At 49.6% G+C, this 26,457-nt stretch overlaps 2 protein-coding genes across 2 annotated transcripts in view; both read right to left on the reverse strand.

The window, feature by feature from the left end:
• Positions 1–16,289, reverse strand: part of LOC139826874 (dynein axonemal heavy chain 9-like) — a 41,860-nt gene extending 25,571 nt beyond the window's left edge. The window contains exons 1-7 of the mRNA XM_071803266.1: positions 16,210–16,289; positions 15,117–15,230; positions 13,221–13,289; positions 12,147–12,273; positions 9,989–10,258; positions 3,289–3,707; positions 1,076–1,298 (exon numbers count right to left, since the gene is read on the reverse strand). Of these exons, the coding sequence (XP_071659367.1) occupies positions 1,076–1,298; positions 3,289–3,707; positions 9,989–10,258; positions 12,147–12,273; positions 13,221–13,289; positions 15,117–15,208 (1,200 nt within the window). The 5' untranslated portion in view covers positions 15,209–15,230; positions 16,210–16,289. The remainder of the gene's footprint in view (positions 1–1,075; positions 1,299–3,288; positions 3,708–9,988; positions 10,259–12,146; positions 12,274–13,220; positions 13,290–15,116; positions 15,231–16,209) is intronic.
• A 5,545-nt stretch (positions 16,290–21,834) lies between these two features.
• LOC139826875 (dynein axonemal heavy chain 9-like) overlaps positions 21,835–26,457 on the reverse strand; it is a 38,159-nt gene continuing 33,536 nt past the window's right edge. Inside the window, exons 3-6 of the mRNA XM_071803267.1 lie at positions 25,737–25,895; positions 24,124–24,254; positions 22,280–22,491; positions 21,835–22,086 (exon numbers count right to left, since the gene is read on the reverse strand). Of these exons, the coding sequence (XP_071659368.1) occupies positions 21,835–22,086; positions 22,280–22,491; positions 24,124–24,254; positions 25,737–25,895 (754 nt within the window). The remainder of the gene's footprint in view (positions 22,087–22,279; positions 22,492–24,123; positions 24,255–25,736; positions 25,896–26,457) is intronic.

Genomic DNA, 26,457 nt, shown 5'->3' on the forward strand with positions numbered 1-26,457 from the left:
TCATTTCTTCTGTCAGAAAAATAAATCAGTTGTTCAAATCTACACGCACAAACAGGCACCAAGCAAGCAGCTCTTGGGCAGAGGAATCAGCAGAGCTGGGTTCCCCATAGCACCATTTTTTATGCTGAACTGAAGCTGCTGTAGCAGCCAAAACATTCATTTAATGCAGCTCTTCTGTTTTTCAGGGTGTCTGTAGGAATCCAGTTATCTTTAGGACCCTTACCCGTGTCAGATTTGGTGATACAACCATCCGTGGATCACGGCTGCACCAGCAGAAAACTGGGGGATTGCTGAACCCCGCTCAGGTCCCATCCAAGCCTGCAGCAGAGGGAGGAACTTCTCCCCAAAAAGCTCTGCCTTAAACCTGGTGTCCTACACAGAGCCCTCTGCACACAACGCCCCGTGACTAAGGGGTATCCATCAGTACGTAGCCACACGCTCCTCCACCGTAACATGGTGACTGCTGCCAGTTCCCCAAGGCTGGCTGGGCATCCCACAGGCTTTTCCAACCGTCACCTCATGGTCCCCTGTCCAGAAATGAGAAGAATTCCCCAAAGAAAAATTGATTCATCAGGGCCAGATGTGGAAAGGTGCTGAAATACTTTCATAACGTGCTCCCAGTGATGTCCTCTGGGTCAAGCAGATTGGGTGTTATAGACCTAGTGGAGGACTGAAGTCCTATGAGAAGGCGACTCCTCTGCCAACATTATCCTTCCCATCTCCACAGTTGCCAAGAACTGGCTTATTTAAAAATAATTATAATTCAAACTAATTAACAGATGTATTTGAAAATGCATTAATTTTTTTCAAGAGTAATCGCTGAGAGTTGGAGCAGGCAATTCTATGTTTTTCATACATAACAAAAGGCTTAATCTCTGCTTTAAAAGAAAAACCTCAATATAACTCCAAAATTTAGAGCTATTAAGGCACATCCCACAATAGTAAAATACTATCCACTGAGGCCCTCTAATGACAGGGAGTGGGGCTTTAAATATTCCTGCAATGCTCTTAAGCTCATACTCTTTGACGCTGGCTACTCGGCAAACCGCCGTGTCCACCGCAGCTTTTCACCCACCTCCAGTTGCTTATAGACTTCCTCCGGCAGCTCTTGCTCATACGTCTTCAGCAGTTCGACGGTTTGCTTCAGGGGCTCGAACATGGCATCGGTGACACTGTGCCTTTCCTTAACGGCCAGGAGATGCCCCATGATCTCCACCAAACCATCATAATCGCCTTTTTCAACCTTTTTGCTCAAACCTTTGTCAGCAGTTTTTATGAACTCGTCCAGGTCAGACAAGCTGTAGAACACAAAACAGGAAAGCACCAAATGAGAGCAGTTCCTACCGGAATCATCCAGGCAGCTGGACTGGCACGGAGAGGGAAAGGCCTGGCTAACTCTGCCCATCACATGGCAACATGCTGAGGGCATCAGAACCACAGTTCATGCTCACAGGGATCCATAGATGTGGTACAGCTTCCTGTGAGGAACGGATAAATGGGTTGGGACTTCACAGGTTGGAGAAAAGGCATTTGAGGAGCACAAGTCTTACGAGGAGCAGCTGAGGGAGCTGGGGCTGTTCAGCCTGGAGAACAGGAGATGAGGGGAGACCTGATCTCTGCAACTGTCTGAAAGGAGGTTGGAGCATGGAGGGGGTTGGTCTCTTCTCTCAGGTAGCAAGTGATAAGATAAAATGGCCTCAAATTTCTCCAGGGGAGGTTCAGATTGGGTATTAGGAAAAAAATTATTCACAGAAATGGCTGTCGGGCCCTGGAACAGGCTGCCCTGGGCAGTGGTGGAGTCACCATCCCTGGAGGGGTTGGATAGACATATAGATGAGGTTCTCAGGGACATGGGGTAGCGCCAGAGTTAGGTTATGGTTGGACTCTGTGATCTTGATGGTCTCTTCCAACCAAACAGATTCTATGACTCTATCCTATGATTCTATAAGGGAGACCTGTGAGCTCGGGTCTGTGGTCTGAAGAGAGTGAATTTGAAAGGACAGTTTTCATGTCATCTCTTCCAATACAAGAATTCAACAAATGAACCTGGTAGGTTGTAAAGCTACAACAAACAGGGATTCTTCTTCGCACGCTGCCTTATTTCAGAGGGTAAGTCTCTGCTGCAGAAGGATGCAGATGTTAAAAATTCACAGCGGTTCAGAAAAGCAACCGAACTTTTGTGGGAGAAAAAAAAATCCATCCAGGTCTTTAGATACAAAGGTACAACCCATGACTCTCAAAGGCCTCAGGTATGAATGGTTAGAGACAAGGAGACTATTTGGGGGAAGTTTCCCTACCTGCTTCTTGATCTCACCAGCTGCTGGACACTGTTAGCAGAGCTTGATGGGCTCCTGGATCTTTGGTCCTTTCCATTCTTCCCTTCTCAAAACGCTTACTTTTGAAGTGCCCGCTTAAATTCTGTGGATGCTGCTGGACCAAAACATAGCCCTAAACACTTCACCTATTAAAGACTAAACTGCTGAGTCAGGAGCTCTTAATAAGAACTCCTAAATGCCTGTTCTAACCTATGCAAAAACCTCTTTGCACAGGAATTATCGTGCTGAAAAGAACACAAGAGATCACAGCAGCCACCACACGCAGCAGCCTTCACTAGTACATATGTCTGTAAATATTTCTTCGTAAGCATCCAAGCCCTGTGGCATCCTTCAGCTGCTACTACTCAAATCACCTAACACATCATCCTGCAGAGACCAGGCGGCTGAGCAGCTATTCAGAGCAGGGAACACATGTTAATTCAAAACTTACATCCAAAGCTCCTCCTTTTTGTAACCTTGAAACTGCCTCCCCATGACTGCTCATGCCAGGCAACCCAAATTACTTTTTTTACAGAGAGTGCACTCAAAAGAGCACTGCATTTAGAAACGGAGCAAGTATCTCATGGCATTAATGCAGCTTTACTGATGGCAAATTCAACAAAATAAGCATAGAGCCCTAGAAGAGATTAGATTAGTTGGACCAGGATGAACAGACAAACAGACATCCTGTCCAACACCACACAGTAGGTCGTAGGAGCATCAGCTCGCAGGATGTCGATGGTACCGAGTTCGTGGAACTGTTTGCACTTTACACACTCAGCTGGACCAGCTGCTCCCAGCAGAGACGAGGGGATGAAAGTTAGCAGAGATGCGATGGAGCTGGCAGGGGGTGTGTGCCCCCTCCTCTTGCTCCTGTATTAGCCTTTTGCTTATCAGTGTGAAATGATAAAGCCCAGCCAACACAAGAGAAACCCACTTTGGTTCTGGGAAGAAGAGGTAGAACGGTTCCTACCTGTGCATGACGTGGTCCATGAGATGCTGCTTGAACACCAAGCTCCACCGTTTAATCACATTCAGCAGAGACGCTTTGAAAGGCCGAGCATCAACTTTCATCCAACTCTGGAAAATGCTGATGGGCTCGATGCGATTCACCTCCTCATAGATCTTCTCGTAGGAGTCAATCTGCTCTCGGAACTGCTGCAGCGTGGGAGGTGACTCAGGGACCCCGTTCTCTGCATGGGCCTCGATTTCTGCCGCAGTGAGAATGTGCCCGTAGAGGAGGAACTGGCGGAAGAACTCCTTTCTGTCCTCCCCGTACAGGTAGGAGTAGTGGTCGAAGGCACTGCGGTAATCACAGCAGGCCGCCATCACGGCCTGCACACGCCCCATCAGCTCATGGCGCATGTCGGCCAGGTCAGCCATGTTACCTCCATGTCAGCCTGGAGAGAAGAGGAGAGGAGCTCGCAGTGATGCGGGGGCAGCGTGGCACCTCCTCACTGCCACACAGCGTGAGGGAGCTCCACAGCCACGGACCCGGTAGTGGAGGAAGCCGCTGTGCTCAGCCAGCCTGGGCACCAGCGATGAGATCCGGTAGATGTCGTTGAGAAGACCTTCCACCACGTCGTAGAAGCCATCGTTTGTGCCAGGGTCCAAGGAGGGTTGAAATATCAAATCTGGGATCACCAAATCCAGCTGCACCTCAAACAGGGGAGGAAGCCCTGCCTTGGGATCTGGTAGGGAAGAACAGAGGTGCCAGGTTATTTTTGAAGGGGAGAAAAGTGATCTAGAGCCACCACTAACATCCCACCACAAGACACACACATGCCCCACAGGGACACCAGGCAGGTGGGACACCCACTCGCTGGGTCCAGTGACATTGTGTCTGCATACAACGCAGAGGGGAGGCTGCCAAACCAGCTGGTGTTCTGGTACCCACAGGAGATACTGGAGAACAGATGAGACACAAGTGATTTAAGGACCGGAAAAATGCTGTGGAGGGAAGCCTTAAAGAGACCAGGCTCTTCAGCTAATCAAAAGGGAGTCTGAGAGCTGAACAATTACAGCGCATAAGTACTTAAAGAGGAGAAAAACAACAGGAACCAAGAGGCTCTTTAATTTAGTGGAGAAAGGCATGAAAAAATAAAACACCAACTGGTTTCACAAATGTGAAATTCTGTGCTTGTTTTTAACAAGATGGTGAGGAACTGGATGCAATTCTCCAGCTCAGTGTGCCTCCACATCCAGGAGGGAAGCGTTCTGAAGATGTGCTTTAGCTGGACACAGCTGCTCTCAGCAGAGTGACCCTCCGTGGCAGCCTTAGGCAGGAGCTCTGCTTTGGTGACCCCTCTCCTCACTCCTCAGCGATGGAGGTTTTTCTTTCATGTCTTTCATCCACAGAACCAACTCTTGAGACTCTCCACAAACGAAAGGTTGTGTCACCTTGATGCTTTGTGCATGGGAGGTCAGGAGATGGCTGATGCCCAAGAACAGACTTGGAATGATGCCTCAATTTTGTCTGTTCACAAATCCCAGCAAATGGTGCACAGTCATCTCTGTCCCTTCCCTTGAGCAAGGCTTTGCTCCAGTGACCAGGGGACAGAGTTACCCTCTGAGTCTGGAGGCTCCTCCAGCACTTGCTGTAGACAATGCAAGAGGCAGAGTAGAAAGACCACCACAAGTCAAAGCACAAAACAGAAACTTCCTTTTGGTGAGACTGAAGATGGTATCACGGCCAGAGCTGAGGAACCAGCAGTTACCTGTGTTTTCGAGGAGGTACTTGAGTGAGCACTCAATGGCAGTGAAGAATCCATCCAGAACTATCTCATCCACGTAATCCACATAGGCCTTCCAGATGTCAGATGCTGGGTCTGCAAGTAAGAGGCTCTGGTTTTCCTGGAAGAAAAAGACGACACTTTGAAATACAGCGGGGCTGAGTCTGTCCTACAAGAGCTGCCCACAGCTGAGGACTCATGGCAATGAGCACACAGGTACCAGCCCTGCGGGGGGTGAGAAACCAGACAGACGGATGTTGCTGCTGGTAGCATGGCCACAATTTTCTCCTTCTGTCAAGGGCTGCTTTGTCATCTGAAGCAACTCAAAATAATCACAAGGTAAAAATGGAGTGCGTGAGAGACTTAGCAGCCCTGCAACCTTCTCCTCCCTCTTCTCTGAGGCCAAAGGGCTCAAGGGTGCTTTGCAGACCTGGGCCAAAGGCTCATCCCAATGCATGAAGCCTCAGTCCTTGTGGCCTGTATAATGTTACCTTGGGTGGATGAGTCCTTCCAAGTGGACTGCTTACACCTCTGCCCTACAAATGGTCATCTCAAAACAAGAGAACTTTAAAATTCAGAAAAGGGTTTTTAAATAAACCAAGTGAAAATAGTTAAAGATTGGGATCAGAAGACAAAGGGTTGGCTTACAGCCTCCCTTCTCAGCTTATTGCGTTCCTTACCTCCAGGCAAGTTCACAGTCAGGAAATTCACGGTTTTCTAGGCCACAGAATGGCCCCATCCTTCTTGCGTCTCCTCTTCCACACCCACAAGACCAGCCTGGGTATCCATCCCCTGCACCTCCCAGGCTCTGCCGTGATCCTGTTCCGGCCTTGCTATGCCCTCTGAGGGCTCTTTCTCCTAAGCCTGCCAGGGGCTCTCAACACAGGCACGGGCTCAAAAAAAACGTAAGGTCCAGCTTGCAGTCTGCTGCCAGGGGTTCAAAGCTGGCTGTATTTCATCTCTGGGGACACAGGAGAGGGTGCCATTCCCAGTGGCATGGCAGCTTGGCACACATGAGATCATAGAATCATTCTGGTTGGAAGAGACCCTCAAGATCATCGAATCCAACCATAACCTAACTCCACCACTAACCCATGTCCCTAAGAACCCCATCTGTACATTTGTTAACACCTCCAGGGATGTGACTCCACCACTGCTCTGGGCAGCCTATTCCAAAGCTTCACAATCCTCTCTGTGAATTATTTTTTCCTAATATCCAATCTGAACTTTCCTTGGTGCAACTTGAGGCCACTTCCTCTCATCCTATCTCTTACTACTTGGGAGAAGAGACCAACCCCCTCCATGCTCCAACCTCCTTTCAGACAGTTGCAGAGAGCAAGAAGGTCTGGCCTCAGCCTCCTCAAGATAGAGTGGCATTGCCAATTGGGCTTGAGTCAACCCAGAGTTGCTGCTCCCCAACTTTACCCATCAACGCTGAGTGATTAAACTGTTAACAGAGCAAGCCAGGGCTCTGGTGCCTTGCAGACTCACCTCCACATTTTGCTGACACAAGAGAAAGGGGAACTTCACAGGACTGAACACTATGGGAATGCCCATTTGAAAGCACCACCCCCTCTTCACCGTCCCATGCCCTTGTATTTGACAATGCCCCCTTGTCACTGGTGTTCTACTGAACCTTTACTCCAGAGGCCTCATCCTGGTGCAAAAGGGCAATGCAAGCCAGCATCTCACTGTCCTGCCTGTGCTTGTGGGTGCACGTACCCAAACTCTCTCTGCTCTTCTCTCAGCAGCCTCAAGACTCACCTGCTCAAAAGAAGACCTGAACACCCAAGGGAAACACAGCAGACCAGCTCTTGGCCCCTTTGCTGCTGTTCCTCCAGGTTTGACCAGCACAGCAGGACAGAGGCATGGGGACATCCTATTTTGGGCCACGGTGCCTTTCCCTCCCCAGGACCTTCATGCTGCTTTGCAGTTGGTCCTGCCCTGTGAGCCACCAGAGCAGCGGTGCCAGCCCTTCTGCCTTGGCCACAGCCCCATGTTCTCTCCGGTCAATTTAGGAAGTGTTCCCATCTTTTGGGTGTAGCTGGAGGTGGTTGAGCCTGTCACAGCTGTAGCAGCAGGACAACGTGGGCATAGTAAAATCCTCGCCGTGGGTTCAGAGGGTACAGAAGTGGGTCAGAAGCCCAAGGCTGAGTGCAGACAGTGAAGTAAGGTGAGCAACAAGGGCTCAGTGTCCCAGAGAGGGTCAGCCCAGTCTCTCCAGAGTCCAAGGCCAGATGGTGACCCTCAGGAGTGGGCTGGACCTAAAATCCATCTGCCTTCCAGCCAAGGTGCTGTCCCTGACACGCTAAAACCTCTGGGCAGGTGAGGCGCAGAGATTTGGGCTTTCTCCTGCTCTGCAAAGAGGACTCTCAGCTCTGGCAAAGCCACTGGAAAAAACCCAGGGTTCAGACAGCAGCTTTTTTCTTGTTACTCAGCTTCTCCCTGGACTGACAGCGTCACCTCCTGCTCCCACAGAGGAACAACAAGCCTAAAGCAGAAAGGTCAGCCACAGCCAGCTGCCTCTCCATTTTAAGGTGAATATTTCGGAGGAGTTTTTCCTCTGAGCAGGATCCCAAAGCCTGATGCACGACTCCCCTCTAGTGGCTTCACAAGAACCAGGACTGGGAGCCAGACTGGGCTGCATCGGCTCCCACTCCTGCTCCAAACTCGGTGCCTGGTCAGCAGCCCCGCACACTCAGCTGTACCAGCTCACCCATCAAAGTATTCCTTAATCAACAACGGGTAAGTTTTTCAAATGAGTTAAGGGAGTTAATTTTAAGGTGAAGCAGCTCTGGACATTTTCACCAGAGCGGAGAGACACCCAGAGCCTATGAAGAGTCAACAAACCCCTGGAGAAGGTCCCCCCTCACCTTCACCAGCAGATGAATCCTCTGCCCTGACTCTCGGACAAGGCTGTAACGCCGTTCCAGGCGGTCCTGACAGTCCTCCAGGCTCAGCAGCGATTCTCTTTTACAATCTCTTCTCACAAATATGGGCGACGCCCACGATCCCACGATGGTCTGGATCTCCTCAACATTGTTTTTGGCTTTCTGTATCCTCTGCTCGAGGTCATGGACATCATCCATCACCATGGAGATGTGATCCCAGACACCTGGTAAAAAATGAGATGATTGACTACTTTTTTTCAGAGCTGCATGGCCAAGCTCTTGTGCACTCTCCATAAGACTTTTCCCCCACGGTTTCATGTATTTCTCACCCATCATTAACACAAGAGACTTACCACCTCAACCAAAAGAGTCACTTCTAGCTCCCTCCTACCCCAACAATCCATGGTACAGCTGCAGCCTCTGTTTTCTGCCAGGAGCACCAGCACCGTGGGGACGTCTGACACTTCCCCCTTTCCCGTACCCAGATTTAATCTGCTACCAGAGAGAGAACAAGGACAACAGGCTGAGTGTTCCTGCCACTGTCACTAGAGCAGGGACCCACAGCCCCACAAACACAGGCTGTGACAGCCCAAGGTACCAGCGAGGGCTGCATTTAGATTCAGGGAACTTCATCTGCAGGAAAGTCCCTTCATCTTTGTTGTGCAATGGAGAAAGAGTTTTTCAGCATGAGGAATTCTGCTTTGCAAGTTCCCAAGGGAGGACACTTGTTCCTGTTCATACCACAAGCCTGATGACAGAAATATATATTCCAACAGCGAGCAGTTTGCTTTCACCAAGAGGAAACAAATTGTCTTCCTCCATTCTGCTTTGCAGTTAAAACTGATCAAGCAAGAACACTGGTTAAATCATCCCAAAGTCACGGTGCACAAACCTCACCACTAACCACAGTATTTCATCTGGCTGGAAAGGATAACGAGGTGGCCCTGGCCCCCACCGGGAGAAGTCTGTCCCAAGCCAGATGGCTGGGCCAAGGGGTCCCAGTCCCTGCACAACTCAGGGAGAAAGCAGTGCCTTGGGGACACAGGGACATGACCACACAGTGGGTCACTTGGGCTGGCACGGGCAGGGAGCAGACTCTTCAACCCCAGCCTTGCCAGCTCTCACAAACCCCAATCTTGCCGTTTCCTCAGCATCACTGCTTACAGGGCAGCCTCTCTTCCCCAAAAGCCCAGAGGGAAGCTGAAGGGATCAGGATCCTGTCCCCAGCCCAAGCAGATCAAGGTAAGATGGGAAGGAGCAGGCAGGCTGGGGGCTGCCCTTTGTCTCCCCAGTGCTGGCTCTGCTGGAGAGTCCCCTGCCCTGCTGTGAACTGTCACTGGGAACCAGGTGATGGAGGCTGGGGACATGGGAGGAATCTGATGAGACCCAAGTGAGCAGGTTAACCATGAGCAATGTGCCCTGTGGCCAAGAAGGTTGATGGTACCTGGGCTGCGTGAGTAGGAGTGTGGCCAGCAGGTCGAGGGAGGTGAATCCTCCCCCTCTGCTCTGCACTCGTGAGGCCCCATCTGAGCGGTGTGTCCAGTTCTGGGCACCCCACTTTAAGAAGGACAAGGAATTACTGGGGAGAGCCCAGCGGTGGCTACCAAGATGCTGAGGGGTCTGGAGCATTTTTCTTCTGAGGAAAGGCTGAGAGAGCTGGGGCTGTTGAGCTGGAGAAGAGAAGCTGAGAGGGATCTGATCAATGGGATCAATATCTCAGGGTGGCTGTCAGAGGATGGACCAGACTCTGTTCAGTGGTGCCCAGCACCAGGGTGAGGGGCAACAGGCACAGACTGAAACACAGGAGGCTCCATCTGAACATGAGCAGAAACTTGTTTGCTGGGAGGTGCCAGAGTCTGGCCCAGGCTGCCCAGAGCGGGTGTGGAGTCTCCTTCTCTGAGACATTGAAACCCGCCTGGACCCACCTGTGTGATCTGCTCTGTGACCCTGCGTGAGCAGGGGGGTTGGACTGGGAGATCTCCAGAGGTCTCTTCAGCCCTCACCAGTCTGGGATTCTGTGAAATCCTGTACGGCCTCTTTTGCCCTAACACAGAGCTAGCTCACCCTCCATCTTCCAGTTGAGTGTTTCTTCTGCCTTCTTCAGCTTCAAGTTAATATCCCACAGCTGCTCCTGTATGAGAGGGTATTCGACCTCCAGGACTGTCTTCAGGACCTTGTTGTATCTGTTCACCATCAGCTCCAAGTTGGCCGCCAGCTGCCGGTATGACTCCTTGGAGGAATAGATTTCTGCTGCCGTGGGTGGGATGGCTCCCAGCCGGCTGCCAGACAGGTAGCTCAGCTCCCTCAGCACCGACACCAGCTGCAGAAACAAGGCAGAGAGCTGAATGTGAGACAATCCTCCCCATTCACCTGGTAGACACCCTCCCGTCAATTCTGGGGATCTTAGGGGGTTCCTGCTGTTTTATTCACAAAGCAGCACGCTCTGAGAAGGGCCTGGACACCTCCTAGTCCAGACCATCTCCCTCCCATTGATCTTTGCCTCTGATTTGCTTCCCAATCAAAGACATATAGCTCTGTTAACTACCCAGCCAGCAAACCCTGTGCAGCCTCTAAAAGCCATGATGATCTCTGGTCTTCTCAGCTATCCTCATCAATACAGTCTTTCAGCAATACTGTGCCTGCAGGAGGAGGCACAACCAAAAGCATCTTTGAGTTGTGATGGAACGGGATTGAGTGGGTTATTAAACTATAAACCCAAGTAGAAGTGAGTCCCTGCAACAAACGGAGCAGCAAGGTCTTCCAACGCAATATATCACTTCTAAGACAAAAAAAAAAAATCTTTGCTCAGTTTAGTGGCTTGTGAGAGGGAAAATGCTCCTGAAACTGCACATTTTGGCTGGGTGACAGAAATTCAGTATATTGTATGGGCAATGGCAGGGGTGAGGAGTATCTACAATACTAAAGTGACTATGTCCACAATGACAAGAAGAGGAAAGAAAGACAGAGCGCAGAAGGGTGAAGGGAGCAGTTTGAGGAGGTGGATGGAAGAGGATGGGATGGGAGGAAGGGAAAAGCAGGGGATTGAGGGAGCAGGAGGCCAAGTGAGATAGAACCAAACTCCCCTCCCTTTTATGCACTGGAATGTCTGAGACATCCCCACCATGGTGTCAAGGATGTCTTACCCTCTTTCCCTCTCCTCCATGGAAGGTGAGCTCTGGAAGATTCTTTAATGTTGAAGGGTTGCAAATACATCCTCCCTTTAGGCAAAATGAGGTGCTCCTATCTGCTCTGAAGGGCATGAAGGGGCTGCTAAGCAGGCACCTGAGGACATGAGGCAGGCCTCAGTATGGAAAGCTGAGAGCAGCGCAGAAGCACTCAGAGACTGGAGCTGAGAACATGCTCAGCACGTCACAGGCTCCAAACCCTGGCACCAGGGTGAAGGGTGGAAAACATCCCCTGGGGCCATTTGCTTCCCACCTTAGCAAGGAGATTCCAAGGAGCTGGACAAATCCTTTGTCTGAGAGCCAAGCTGGAATGAGCTCTGGAACCTCAACACTTTTCTCTAACAGCAGCAAGTCCCAGGGAAAGGGGGAAGTGTTTGATGTTTTCCCAGGCCCCTGAGATTCAGCACCTCCGCAGCAAATGGCATTTCACATTTGAGAGGCCCCAGCTCTCATCAGGCCCCAGAACCTTTGAATCCACCTCTGCACTCTGCTGGCTTGGACCCTGCCTCTGCTTTGGGCAGGGGGATGGTCAGGCCTCCCTGTGCTGGAGAGGGCAGCCCTAGGGAACAGAGACCTACTGGAAGCCTCCTGCACCACAATTAAGGAAATCCAACAGCCACAACACTGAAGTAACAAAACAAACCTTTCCTGGGATTTTTATACCCTTTCAGGAAGCTCAGATTTCAGGTAAACATAACACGAACCCACGTCTGTAGGATGATGCTCCTACGCTCCCCACACCAGCGTCAAACCAACCTGCTCTGGAGATGTTGACACCAGTTAACATCTGGCTACTCACAGACTTTCTGGCTTTAATTACAATCTGCGCTGCTTAAACTGTAATCCTGATATTTTACCAGGAGACAGAGCCCACAAAGGGGATGGTTAATTCATGTCACCCATAACAGATGCTCCAGGGACCTCAGCAGAACAGATCTAGTAGTGATCCCACCAGACTTGCCATGCACGGTGGGGCACAGCTTGGAGACGTGCCCTCCAGCAGACAGGAAAGCTAGTTCTTACCTGGGGATCAAAATTAACTGTGATCAGTTTGGTTTCTGGATCTCGCCGGATAAGCGGTTGAGTAAGGTTGTACTGTGATTTTTCAGAGACTGTCTGGGACCAGTCTGCATAGAGCTTCTCCTGATACCTGCCGAAAAACAAACAAACAAATTAAAACATCCACCACGTAGCTGCCAAGCCCGCACACCAAGACATAGAACCAAATAAAAGCCAAGTCCACTTCTGAGGGCTGAAGAACATCAAGGAATATTTAAAACCCACCCACACCACCTCCATAAAGATCTTGGCTTCAAAGACAAACACCTGAAAACCAGTGACAGCATCAAGTCAGGAAAACAAAGATCCCCCAAGTACCATTCTTAGCAGAGGATTCAAATTTGGGGACAAACATTCAAAAGCTCAGAGCAATCAGTTCAGTTTTAGCATCAAACATTAAGATATTAAGTGAGGTGCAACGAATCCCACTCCCACTTGTGGAATACACACATTACAGCCACGGTAAGTACACTGTGAATGGGCACAAGTGGATTGAGACTTCTGGTCAGCTCAGGTTTTCTACCACAGCATCTCCTACATCCAAAAGAATCTCGTTCCAACATTTCTGCTGGGCTGCACAGCCCCTGTCCCTCCCATGCAAACTTCTCATTTCAAGATATCACAGAAAGACTGTGGTGTGTAGCAAAGGATTCCTCCTCCTCTCTCATCACAAAATTCCTTCTGGCTTAGAAAGAGACATTCTCAGGCCCTGGGCTTGCAAATGTGCTGAAAGGTGGTTTAGAGAAGGAGAAGGAAATGGCCTCAAGCTGCACCAGGGGAGGTTCAGACTGGATATTAGGAAACATTTCTTCCCCAAAGGGCTGTCGGGCATTGGAACAGGCTGCGAGGGCAGTGGTGGAGTCATCATCCCTGGAGGGGTGGACAGACGTGGAGACGAGGTTCTCAGGGACACGGGGCAGTGCCAGGGTTGTGTTAATGGATGGACATGAGGGTCTCTTCCAACCAAAACAATTCTATGATTCTATAAGGTTTGGCTTTTTTTCATATAGTTACAGTCATGCCTGAGCCACCACTTACCTGTCGAGCAGCTGGATCATTTCTTCATACTTCTCTACCACCCTTCTTCCTTCAGCAGAGTCCAAGCAGCTGGTGGCACAACAGACAAGCTCAGCGTTACATTTAGCCCTGTGAGGCTGCAGTCTCTATTTACCCCTTCCCAAAACCACCCACCACCTTGCAGGCAGAGCCTGGCTGGGGATCTTACATTCCAACCCCACCATATCGCCCAAAACCATTTCACTGCACAAAAGCTCTCCAAGCCCCAGTGCGCCCTTTTGCGGGTGTTTGCATGGCAACTGGCAAATGCGAACCACGTCCTGGGGGAAGAACAAGGGCCCAGAGCTGCTGGAGGAACACTGGTCTCCGTAACATACTCAATGCTCCGGTGTTTGCACAGAGCAGGGCAACCTCTGCTCACCAGCCACCACTTTCTGAGGTCAAAGAGGCACAGAAAGAAGCAGAGTGTGGCTCCCGGCAGATGAAGCTCTTGGCGGTGCCCAATTCATGCCCCTCAAACCGAAGAGCAAAGGTGCCCCAGAGTGCGGGAGGCAGAGCCCTGGCCACGCTGCCAGGGCTGTACAGCCCAGGGAACAGCAGGCCAGAGGAATTCTTATCATGCTGTCTTTTCCCCACTGTTTCATCTACAATATCCAAGTTTTCCTCAAGATGGTTGTTGATTTTGGAGGACATATTGACAAAACTTGAATTAACTTAACCAAAAGCTGGAAAAAAGGAGCGCCTGAGCAGTCACCGCTGGGCAAGTGCTGAGAAACCTGCTGGAAGTAAACAAGTCCTCTGAGCAAATCCAAGTAAATCCCAGCAAAACCACTTTTGTTTCTCCTTTTTAATCCTTTTTCCCTTTCAACAGCATCATGTCACCACCGTTGCAGAGCATGTTATTAACTACTCTAAACAGAGGACAGAAAATCAGTGTGAAATGCAGATGTGGGTCCTTCATGGTGGACAAAAATTTGCCATTTAGGTTCAAATCAGACATGATAACTTGGGCTCTGTGCTGGGAACAGCCCAAGAGTTTGTTTCATTGCACCAATGTCTTTGCTGCTGCAGAATAACTGTGCACTTAAAGACACTTAATGGCAAGATACAGTGAGAGAAGGTTACAAACATGGTACAGTGACGGTCAAGTTATTTTGGTCAAGTACATTAAAAAAGTGGATCCATTTACACAGAATCCTGACCAGCACACGTGAAGCCATTCCTGTGAGCTACCAGGTGCAGTCCCTGGAACATCCTCAGTTGTCATAAGTCCAACACTGCCTTGCTTACAGAGCTCTTAAATGTTGTCTCATGTGGTGCCAGCTGTGAGTATGAGGCCATACTTCCCTGACACCATCCGTTATAACAAGCATTTGGGTGATAAATATACCAGCATTGGTTTCTTTCCTTGATCTTGGGAGATGGCTCCTTTGTTTAACGCTGAGAAAGTTTTCTTCTGCCCAACAAAATGCTCGTCTGCTCCCCAACATGCAAACCCAGCTCCATCGACCCATCTCAGCTGAGTCCAGCCCAGCACTTCTCTGCTATTCACAGTTTGGATGATGCCAGAACCAGGACTTGCAGCTGAGGAGGTCCTGGAGAACATGCTGAGTGGGATTGCAGCAGGAAAGGTTCTGATACCTCTTTCAATTGCAACCCGGGAACTATGTCTGAAAGCTGAATAGCCCACTGTGCCTCTTAATCGCTTCAAAACAAATCCAGTTAATGAGTTTCTTAAAAAAAATAATGATCACAAGGAAGCTGAAAAGCACCAGTGCAACCACTTCACACCTCTTTGACTAAGAATTATTTCAGCTATAACCATGGGATAATGTTCACCACAGAAAGAAAATCAGATTGATTACAGAGAAGATAGCAAGGTGGTCATAAAGCAACTTAGCTGGAACAGACACGCACAGATGTGGGATGTGCCTGAAGTGATCAAACGGCACCTGGATTCGCGCTCGCAGCTCCTGCGCCCAGCGCAGCGCTCCAGCCACCGGCGGCATGTTCTTGTGCACAGGGGGGATCCTGGGGAGGGCACATTGGAACAGCATTTGACTGAACACTGCACTTGTAACCCCAAAGATGCAACAACAGAACCTCATTTGCAGAAAACTGCTCTGATTTCCCAGCTTCCTTCCTTAAATCCAACATCTGCCACACTGATGTAGGTCTGTGACCAAGGCAAGTGCCTCTGGATCTTGAATAAGGAGCTGAGATCGAACGAGAAGCCCAGACTATGTCCAAACCTGAGCTGATGTGAGGTGTCCCTTGCCTGGGACACATTCCCCGCCCCTCACAAACACTGACATAGGGATTTCTGACCAGGAGTTACTTCTGTCCGTCTTATCTAACAGCCACAGAACAATAACCACAAATTCACAGCAAATGATTCTCTCCATGATTCTCTCCAGTCCAGGACTTGTCTCGTTCCAGTATGATCTTTCTGAGGCAAGTAAATAGGTTATTGTTCAAAATGACACACTTGAATCCTCATAATCTGATAGAAATCCACCCATTCCCCCCTGTGCCAACAGTCACGGGGAATAATAAACTTGGAAAAGGCTGATTAAACCCTTGGTTACAAAGTCCCACTCGCATACTTTGCATTTTAAGCATTGTAAGGGAAACAAAATAAATTCATTCTGAGGAGCACATGAGTGGGTTTGCAGGTCCCATGGGGTGTTGGAGGCAGCACACAAATGTGGAGAGAAACCTCCTGTCACAGCCTCGCTGGGAGAAAAGCTCAGCATGTGTCTCCATTCCCAGTCACATATCATGCATACACATTTGAAAAAGGGTATTTTTACTCCTAACCAATTATTTGCTTTAATACTAAGAACAGAGCTTTCCCAGGCATTTCCATTGCCACTAGGAGCTACAGAGGCTGAAAACATCTGCAATTTGTAAAGTTTTGGGTTCCTTAGAAAAATAAATCATTTCCCCCCCAAATTAATCTCAATCAAACTCCCTGTAAAACCCATTTTACTCAGCACGTTCTACCTACCGAGCTTCAGCTCTGCCTGGATGTGCCGGGAGTAGATCAGCCTGGCGTGGTCCAGGGCCCTGCTGAACATGCTGATGAGGACGGAGTATTTGCCAGCAGCATCTGCAGCGACTACCGGTCGCTCCAAAAGGCTCCCGAACATGTCCAGCAGCTGTTGGGGTGAACACGCAGGAAAAGAAGAGGGGAAAAATTTACAACCCCGACTCCTGCAGAGAGATCAGCTGGGACCTTCCTCCCCAGCCCAGAGGCTTCAATACTGTCCGCACCGATGGGCACTTTGGAAAAAGGAAATTTGCTCCCTTTGTTACGGGGCCTCTCAGACTTTCTCTGGGGTTGGACCACATTCCAACTGTTGTTCTTCAAATGCTTCAAGATTTTCTATTTTTTTCAAAAAACTTACAAAGATAAACACTGTCACTTGCTAAAGTCTTTTCTACAAATGCTTATATTGATTTTTTAAAAAAAATACCATTTATTATTTCTGCAAGATAGATTAATTGATAAATAAACCAGCTTTGTTTCTAGAAAACCTGTTTCCAAAACTGAAACAGATCCATGTATTAATAATATTAACAAATTGATACTAACAATATCAATTCTCACCAGGAAATCCTAGAAAAAGCATGATTTCCCCCAACTTGCAGAGAGAGACACAAATATATCTCCTGGCATCCAAAAGCTTTGTGAGGGACCCACCAGCCTGAGCATCCCAAACCAAGAGCAGCCCAAAAGCTACAAGTCCCACTGTCCCACCAGCAAACACCAGCCCCATGTGCCCGTGGCTCCAGCACTGCCTGGTCTCCTCAGCGTGATTCTCACCGAGCCGGGTGCCCTGATTTCCCTTTTAGGGAAGAGCAAGGGAGCGATAAACAAACCTTGAAGGCGTGGTCCAAGTTGGAGGCGTCATCAAAAGCCTGGATGAAAATGGTGCCCAGCCGACGGTCCATGTCTTCTACTTTCTGCTGGAAACCAAAGGCATCCTGCTCAAAGTCCTGCACAAAGGCAAAACACAAGCTGTGAGGCTGCAAGATGGCACTAGGAAGGTACCTGTAACTCCTCGATCCAGAGATGCCCTCTCTTATTCACCGTGAACTAAGCCACTCCTCTGGCCAATCTTCAGCCATCGCAACGTGGCAAAGTCCTCACGAAGCTTGAGAACATTTCTGTGCTGTCCCATGGCTGAGATGTTGGCCCTTTCTCTGGGAGGGACCCTTTGGTCCTGAGGGCTTTCCACAGCCCACATGGCACTATCTTCAGCCTACAGGCAAGATGGACTATTTCCACACCCTCTCCCCCACCACTTGGCCTGAAGACCACACCATCATCCAGAAAACCCACGGATGCACCTGCTGAGTCCCAAATCCAACCTACTTTCAAGTCAAAACAAGCCTGTGGTTCCATGGTGAGCTGGTTGTGAGTGAGGCAGTTTCAAAACACTCGCACAGGTTGCCCAGAGAGGCTGTGGAGTCTCCACACTTGGACATAGGTAATCTTGGAGATATTTCACCTGACCAGTCACAGTCCTGCTCTAGCTGAGCCTGCTTTGAGCAGGGAAGGTGGACTGGGTGATCTCCAGAGGTCCTTTTCAAACTCAACAGTACTGGGTTTCTGTAATTTCCATCATCTTCTTGCACTGCTTTTCTTGCTTCAATTGTAATAAATCCTTTGAACTTCAAGAGTAACATCTATATTTGTTTTCCTACACGTAAAAGAGTCCAAATCAAAGACTGAACTTGACAGTCCGTGACAGTCCTTCTGTTCTAGCTTGGACAAAACCACTAAAAATGAGGTCATGTGTCTCTTTTCCAAAGGACAAAGTGCAAGGAAATAGCTTTTACTATTGCTACTGCTGAGCTCCAGCAGATCCAGATGCCATGTTTTAGCTAAAAAAAACGGCTCCAGCAGTGGCAGAGGGTGCAAAACTAGAGCACTGAAAGAACAAACATGACTCAGAGTCACACAAATGGCCATGGGGTCACCAAACCCAAGCCACCTCCTGCAGAGCCACTGTCACCTCTCCTCTGTGCCTGCCCTGCTGAAGGAGGGGTGCTATGGAGCAAGCAGCTTTCCAGCAAGAAACACTGGGGACGTGCCACCCCCTGCAGAGATGTACTGGGAGCTGCAGGAAGCAAAGCACGAGCCACCCATCCCCACACCAGGCAGGTCCCAGAGGGCTGGGAATATTCCTTTAATTAAAGCACTACTGATCATAAAATAGAGCATCCTTGAATTCTGAGAGCCCCAGATGCCATGTGTTCATCTAGGCAGGAGCGAACACATCCCAGAGATGATCTGAGTTGGCCCTCATCAGGCAAACTACCTTGTTTTTCCAAAACTAAGACAGAGTCTTATATTAATTTTTGCTGCAAAAGATGCTTACTTTTTTACATGTATAGCTGCCTGGACCCTATTTAAATTGACTTTTTTATGAACTGTAACTAGGGCTAATTTTTTGAATAGGGTTCATATTTCAAGCATCCTGAAAAATCATGCTATAGCTTGTTTTTGGGGTAGGTCTTATTTTTGGGGAAACATGGTAAATACCAAGAGCAGGAAAGCAAAGAGATGTGGGTGTTGGTATAGCTCTTATACCTCAGCAAGCACCATGTACAGCAAAAGCTTGTGCATAACTCATGGAAATCCCAGTTTCCCAGCTGCACTGATCTAAGGTGCTGATCTAGCAAGATATGTTAGATATAGACGTGCAAGAAGTCCCAAATCTCTGCAGGAAAGGCCAGCGGCTCCCTGTTCCCTCCAGTACCAGATCAGATCATAATGAAAGGAGGAAAGAGCTGGGAAGAAGATAGCAGGAAACTGCTGCTTTGGAAACATGCACATGTTCCTGATGTTCCCGCAAACTGGTCCCACCTACCGTGTTGGTCAGGTCAAGACAGTCATAGGTTCGCTCTGAAAACACCTTGTATGCCTCCTGGAATTCCTCATACATGTCCAGGACCTGCTGGCCCAGGGTCTTCCCTTTAATCCCACTGAATTCAATTTTCTCCAGCTTCATCAAGTCCAAGGAAGTTGCCAGGAGATCCTTCAAAGTCAACGGAGGGAGACACAGGTCATGATGTTGACAAAAGAAGATGACAACAGTTGTCACGACAGAGTTGCACTTGCTGAGGGACCTTCCCAAGCACAGCGCTGGTGCTCAGGCTGGGTGGCAGGGATGGGAAGGGGGGAGCCTGATCTGCCTGTCCTGAGCATCAGTGGCTGCTCATAACACGTCCCTGCCCAGTGAGACCTGCTGCAGCCACTAGAAATACCATGACAACTGTAAAATCGCTTTTAAGTGTATTTAAAGGACAGATCCAAAGCAGGATATGAGACTCTTATATGTCATCCAGCATAGCTAAGAATCCCAATTTTATAGGTATTAACCAAGGACAGATTTCTAATGTTTACAGGTACCCAAACTGTCCAAAGCTCCTGCGCAGTCAAACCTCCACGTGTCCAAGTGGGTGTTGCAGCACCTGCCCCGCTGGCCCTCTCTGCTGAGGTGGCACACGGGTCCTTCCCTTCCCTTCCCTTCCCTTCCCTTCCCTTCCCTTCCCTTCCCTTCCCTTCCCTTCCCTTCCCTTCCCTTCCCTTCCCTTCCCTTCCCTTCCCTTCCCTTCCCTTCCCATCCTCTGCAGCCTGGCAGTGTCACCTCTTGGGAAAATGTCCCGCTCCCCCAGTGGTGGTGGCAGCACTGGGCAGCTCTGCTGCCATCCCACCTCATCTGTCTCCCTAGGTAGGGCCAAGTAAGGGCTGGTTGAACATCCATTGTCTCAGAGGACCAGGAGAAATGTGCACAGGAATGTACTGGTGGCCACTCTCTGCTTGCACTTGTCCTGGGGCCACCCGAGCAGGGCAGCAGGTTTTACCACAGACACGTAATATGAAACAGTGCAACGAACCAAAGGAAAGGGATCCTTCCCTCTTCACGTGCTCATGGGCTACCCATGCACCAGTGTAACTGCAGCTTTTATGAAAATTCGAAAACAAATGCACATATGCATTCATATTCACTTCGACACACCAGCACATCCGCTTGAACAAATACCTAGTAAGGCAAAAAAATAATGTGGAAATACCAGTTGTCCCTTGCTTTGTCTTGCAAGGTTGCTTGAAATGAAGTGATGAGGGGAAATTGAGACGGAGAGAGATGCAGCAGTTTTCCTCATTAAAAGGCTGGTGTGCACTATGCTTTTAATTATTGTTTTACAGCTCACTCCGCAGGCTCTCCCTCTGACTCCAGATACTGCAGCTTCTACTGTCCCTGGAGTGTGGGACAGCCACGGAAGGAGGAAACAGACACTGGTCAAAACGCACAGTGCCCCAGCTCAAAACCTCCCCACTGGCTTTTGTCTGCAGCCCATATCCACAGTGTGCCCATGGCATCCATGGAATCCCAGCAGTCAGTGCCCCAGAGCCTTTACAGGGTCCCAGTAAACCTGTCACCAACACTGTCCTCATGATAACCTGCAGTTATTCCTGTGTCTATTTATATTCCTCTCTACACTGACCAGCATAATTTGGTTTATTTCACATCAAACCCTACTGGAAACCATCATTATGAATACTTTTAAAATAGGCACCAGTCATGACAGTTTTCAACATAGTTAATTAAGGAACACATAAAAGTATATGGCACATTTAAAGCAGTAAAACTGCAAACACCAGCAACCTGTACACTGGCCATCCAACCCTACACACTGAGAACGCAGCAACAATCAACAAAGAAATTCATTTGGGATGTGTGTGGAGAGCAGATGAATGTGTGTGGTTAGCCACGTGAGAGATAACAGGTACATGCAAGGTCTGTACAAGAGGTACATACAGTATCTGTATAAGAGGTATATACAGTGTCTGTATAACAGGTACATATGGTGTCTGTATGTCTGTGGTCTCCAGACACAGCCATGTGGTAAGGAGAGCATAGGGAGCTCCCACATTCACACTCAGACCTGCTCTCTGCAGAACATCTCCTGTGGCTCAAGGAGCCCTTGGCCACACTGGGAGCTCAGGGATGACACCCCAACGTCCCTGCCTCAGGTGACAGATCTGGCAAACAGGGACACCCCTGAGCCACAGCACCCCAGTTTGATGGACTATGAGGATGCGAAGGGACAACCTGGTGAGGAACGTGTCCCTGCTCCTCCCCAGGCCCACGTGGCACAGCCAAGGGGATCCTGCCATCTGGCCTCTCCAAGACAGGCAGGACCCAGCTCTAGGGTGTCATAGAATCATAGAACCATTTCAGTTGCAAGAGACCCTTAAGATCATTGAGTCCAACCATAACCTAAATCTGTCTCTGATGGCACCAGGAGACCTGGGAGATTACATTGCTTTATTTACAGCTGTGCAAACCACACCTCCAGTAATCCTCCTTTTCTTGCCCCAACAGGAGCAAGGAGTCCAACGGGACTCCTGAGAGCAAAAAACACACCTATCAACCTGACCAGCTTACATATGCACTGAGCAGGACATAGTAAAACACAGTCTTAGACTCGCTGTAACAGGAGACCTAACAGCAAAAGAGTGGCCCCATTCCCTGGTATCAGGTGAAGCTATAGAAAGGAAAGATGCCAGCAAGTGATCTCCTGGCTACAGAGTTCTCCTGACGGTTTGCAATGTTTTTCAAGACCAGAGTCTCACCTCCACCATCTCCAGTCTCTTCAGGAAGGTGTCCAGCCTCGCAAACACCATCGTGGAGCTGAAGTCCCACTCCCTCACTTCTTGGCCTGGTTCATAATACATGTGCAGTTTTTCCCTTCTCTCCTCAAATGCCTCTTTGAACATGTTCAGGATACCGAGCACCATTCGCACCTTGCCCAGGCTCTCCTCCATGTCCCCTTTCAGAAGGTCTTCTGGAGACAGGTACACCAGGGCCTGGAAGAGCAAAATCACACCTGAGAGGTCACTTCTGCCATCATGGAAAACAAGGACTTCTTGTGTTGAACACATTTGAACCTGTTTATTAAGTTAAATGTTGCCTAAAGAATCACTTTTCCAGGGAAGGACAATAGGAAGAAGGGGAGAGGGGACACAGGGGACTGCAAACACAGGCATCACAGCCACAGACCTGCTCAATGAGAAGGTTGCAGATCTCCTGGAGCAGCACCACTATCCGCACGGGCATGTTGTAGTGCTTGGAGGTGACCCAGATCAAACACACCACGTGGAGCAGGGGGAGCAGGAAAGGCTTCACCTCGCTGAACTCAACCCTCTCTACGTCTTCCAAGCGGCGCTTGAGGGGTGTCAGGTGCAGGTGAACGTCCTGAGCTTCAGTCAAAGCTGTGTTGAGAGACGTGAGAAGCGGTAAGAACCACCCAGCTGCGGTGTGCTGGGTTCCCAGCTAGGTGCTGGCCTCACCACATGGAAAAGTGCCTGGGAAAAGAAACTGTCCTGACAAGCACTGAGCACCCTCAGCCACCTGTGTGCTGCAGGTCACTCACTCGTGAACATCACTCACCTGCGGCAGTAACCAGAACAGAAATAAGCTGATGTGATGGCAGGGGACAGGGAGCTGGGACAGGGCTTCGTGGAGAGCCTGAGTCCACAACTGCTAAAAAGTCACACGGAATTTGCCCAACAGCACCAAAAATACAGTGCTGCCATGGCTGTGAGCCACGGCCTTGCTGTACAGCACGACAGGCTGTACAGCCTTGGCCTGAGCCCTTTTTAGCTCAGTTTTGGCTCAAGCAACTCCTTGTCCAGTGGGCAGATGACGACGGCCCCACTAGTCCTGACTGTAATAGAAAACCTGTCAACAGTAAAGCAACTGATGTCTGACTCGTCGAAAGCTTTAGCTTAGCTCTGTACAGCTCTGTGGTTTTACCCTGAAGAATTACCCCAGAGCGCAAGCATTAATAAAACCAGATCGTTGTGCAATTAAACCTGTGGACCAACAAGAAGTGACAGAAGTGCTTGAATGCATGCAAAAATAACCCCTAAGGCCCAAGACCAAGGAAGAAGAGACTCCCACTATCAGCATCACCCTCCCAGCAAATCCACCAACAGCAGCCACACCAGTACAATGCCAGGGAAAGGGGCAGAGACTTAAAAGCAGGTGCACACAAATCTGAACTGCGCTGTAATGGAAATTAACAATTATAGTCCAAATTATCCAATTAGGGTTAGTATCGCTGTAGCCGGATTAAAACCAAATATTTGTTGTATTTTGATTAAACCCTTAAAGTATTAATTAGTTTAACAATGAACCCTTGGCTCCTTATATAAGGGGTGTTTCTCCAGCCCATTTAAACTGCACAATGCAGAGTGTGACACAGATCCTTAAGAGATTCAATGTTTGCACGTGAAGTGGTGAAGAACAGTGTTTTCTGCCAGCACGTGCACAGCTAACACAGTCTAGATGGTTTCATTGTGCCAGAGAGCAGCTGGGTTGGACATGGATGTCCAGCTGTGTTGGTCTGCAGGGACAGACCAGCAGGACTACACTGTTTTTCACTACAGACAGGGATTTGCAATATTTCCTTGGGCTGCGCTCAACTCCCCTAAGCAAAGCAAAGCAAGGAAATTCGGGCTGCAGTGGCCAAAGCCTGAGAAGCAGCGCTCTAACAAAGCAGTCTTAGGTACAAGATCTGTCCTCTTAGTCTGAACTCCCGTTCCTGCATAATAACACCAGAGGAGCTGGTGGAAGTTGACGTGAGTCCTGTTAGAGTAATGCAAACACTTTATTACAGCAGAATAAACTCCCAAACCCATTCACCCTGAACTTTGGCAAGAGTCTGGCTCAACAGACCAGCGATGGAGCTTGTCCCAGCCTGGAAACAAAAGCCTAGACTCAAGCACAAGCAGCCCAGTCTCAATTCACAAACTAGAAAGATTTGGCTTGAAATCAGTCACACCAGGCCATGAAGAAAGGCCAGAAGCCAGCACTGTGGTAAAGTTGCCCCAGCATCTCACCTGCCTCAACATCCATTAGCATGGTTTCGAAGGCTGGGATGTAGCTGCTCTCAACTCTCTCCAGCAGCTCCATCATGTTCCTGACCTTCCTCGTTGTCAGCTGGTTGTAAATGCATTCCAGGTCATCACACCTACAGCAACCGAGACACAGAATCACAGAATCAGTTGGTTGGAAGAGACCCTCAAGATCATCGAGTCCAACCATAACCTAACCCCTGGCACTGCCCCGTGTCCCTGAGAATGTCATCTCTGTGACTGTTCAACCCCTCCAGGAATGGTGACTCCACCACTGCCCTGGGCAGCCTGTTCCAATGCTTCACAACCCCTTCTGGGAAGAAATGTTTCCTAATATCCAACCTCAGCCTCCCCTGGCGCAACTTGAGGCCGTTTCCTCTCATCCTGGCGCTTGTTCCTGGGGAGCAGAGCCCGACCCCCCCTGGCTCCAAGCTCCTTTCAGGCAGTGCAGAGATCAGAAGGTCTCCCCTCAGCTCCTGTTCTCCAGCTGAACCCCCCAGGTCCCTCAGCCACTCCCATCACACTTGTGCTCCAGCCCCTCACCAGCTCCATTCCCTTCTCTCAACTCACTCCACTACCTCAAGGTCTTTCTTGGCCTGAGGGGCCCAAAACTGATTTGAGGTTTGGCTTCCCCAGCGCTGAGTACAGTGGGACAGTCATTGCCCTGGGCCTGCTGGCCACACTGTTCTTGATGCACACCAGGATGCTGGTGGCCATGTTACCCACCTACACTGGGCCATCAGCTGTCCCCCAACATCATCTGTTTCCCCTGGGCCTGATTCAGGGCTTCCTCCAGCTACACATGGACTGTGGAAATGGGAGAAAGCTGCATGAGGCACAGACAAACCCTACAGGACAGAAAGTGCTGAGTTCAGCATGACAGCAGCTCTGCTACTGACAGAACATCGCTGAAAAAAAGCCATCGTGTTTCTGCAGGCATTAGCAACAGCTCTCCAGCCAGCAGGGCTTTGCCCCGAGTCAGCCTGAACCAGTACAGCACAAAGGTTTTCAAAGGGCAGGAGGAAATACCACTCCCAGGCTCCTGAGCATCTAAAGCCCCTCTGGCCCTGACAGATGAACAGCAGCCAGCTGAGATGCACCATTTCCAGACAGCCCCCAGCAGGTGTCCATCAGCAATTACCCCTGTGGATGGCTCCTAGTGAACAGTGACGAAAGAGTGCCCAGAGCGGGTGTGGAGTCTCCTTCTCTGAGACATTCGAACCCGCCTGGACCCACCTGTGTGATCTGCTCTGTGACCCTGCGTGAGCAGGGCTTGGACTGGGGGATCTGCAGAGGTCCCTTCAGCCCAGCCAGCCTGGGATCCTGTAAAGGGCATTTCTGAAAAAAGTCCCTTGAGGTGTAGCCCCTGTGGTGGGGCTAAGTTAAAACACAGCCAGCTGCCCAGTGACCTCCCAGGCACTTTGCAGATCATGATGATTTTCTGTGCGGGAGCAATTTTCCTTAGTTGAAGCCTACATGAACCCCAAGTGGCCTGTTCTTCTCAACTCATGGAATTAGCAGCTCCACCACCAGCACTCTCCCTCTACACAAAACCAGCACCACAGGGCACCATGCACTGGCCAGGCTGCTCTGGGTACCTGTTCTTCCAGAACTCCAGCTCCACCTTCGGGTTCGGATTGCTGCCTTGCAGGAGAGGCTCTGAAGACTCTTTCTTCAGTGCCTCCTGGATCTGGTGGCTCCAGTCTATGATGGCCGACTCCATGGCATACACCAGAGATTTATCTATCCGTTCCATGCTGTAGTAAACAGAGTACGTGATTAACTTTGTTGATGTGCATTGCTCAGTTGGATCTACTTCCAATGGCCGTGTGGGCAGCTGGATTTTACAGGGTTTCACATTTCAAAACCACAAAACAATCAAACCCCATAAGATTTTGTCACTGGTTTAATATAGGAATTACACTCTGGAGAAAATGGCTGAACGTCTGCAGCAGTGTGGGCAACAACACTGTTCATAAAGTGAATGGTGGAAATGAAGAGCCAGTCGCCACCTCTCTGCACAGCCAGTCATTGTCACATCAGATCCATTCAGGTTCAGGATCTGACCTGGAGACTCACACATCCAGCAAGATTCTCTCTCCCCATACCATTCTCCCTCAAAATATTCTACATCCCTGCAGTCATTAACTCACTTAATTCAGCAAGAAACACCACCAAGTGGGCTGGGAAGCTGAGGACAGGTCACCCCACTGCCTTGGAAGCAGTAACTTCTCACAAAATCCCACCCGCACCACGTCCTGTCTGAGGAGTGATTCATTCCACTGCACCCACACATCTCCTGGGGTTCCACAGGGGCAC

This window comes from Patagioenas fasciata, unplaced genomic scaffold (assembly GCF_037038585.1).
Source record: "Patagioenas fasciata isolate bPatFas1 unplaced genomic scaffold, bPatFas1.hap1 Unplaced_5, whole genome shotgun sequence".
Taxonomy (NCBI): domain Eukaryota; kingdom Metazoa; phylum Chordata; class Aves; order Columbiformes; family Columbidae; genus Patagioenas; species Patagioenas fasciata.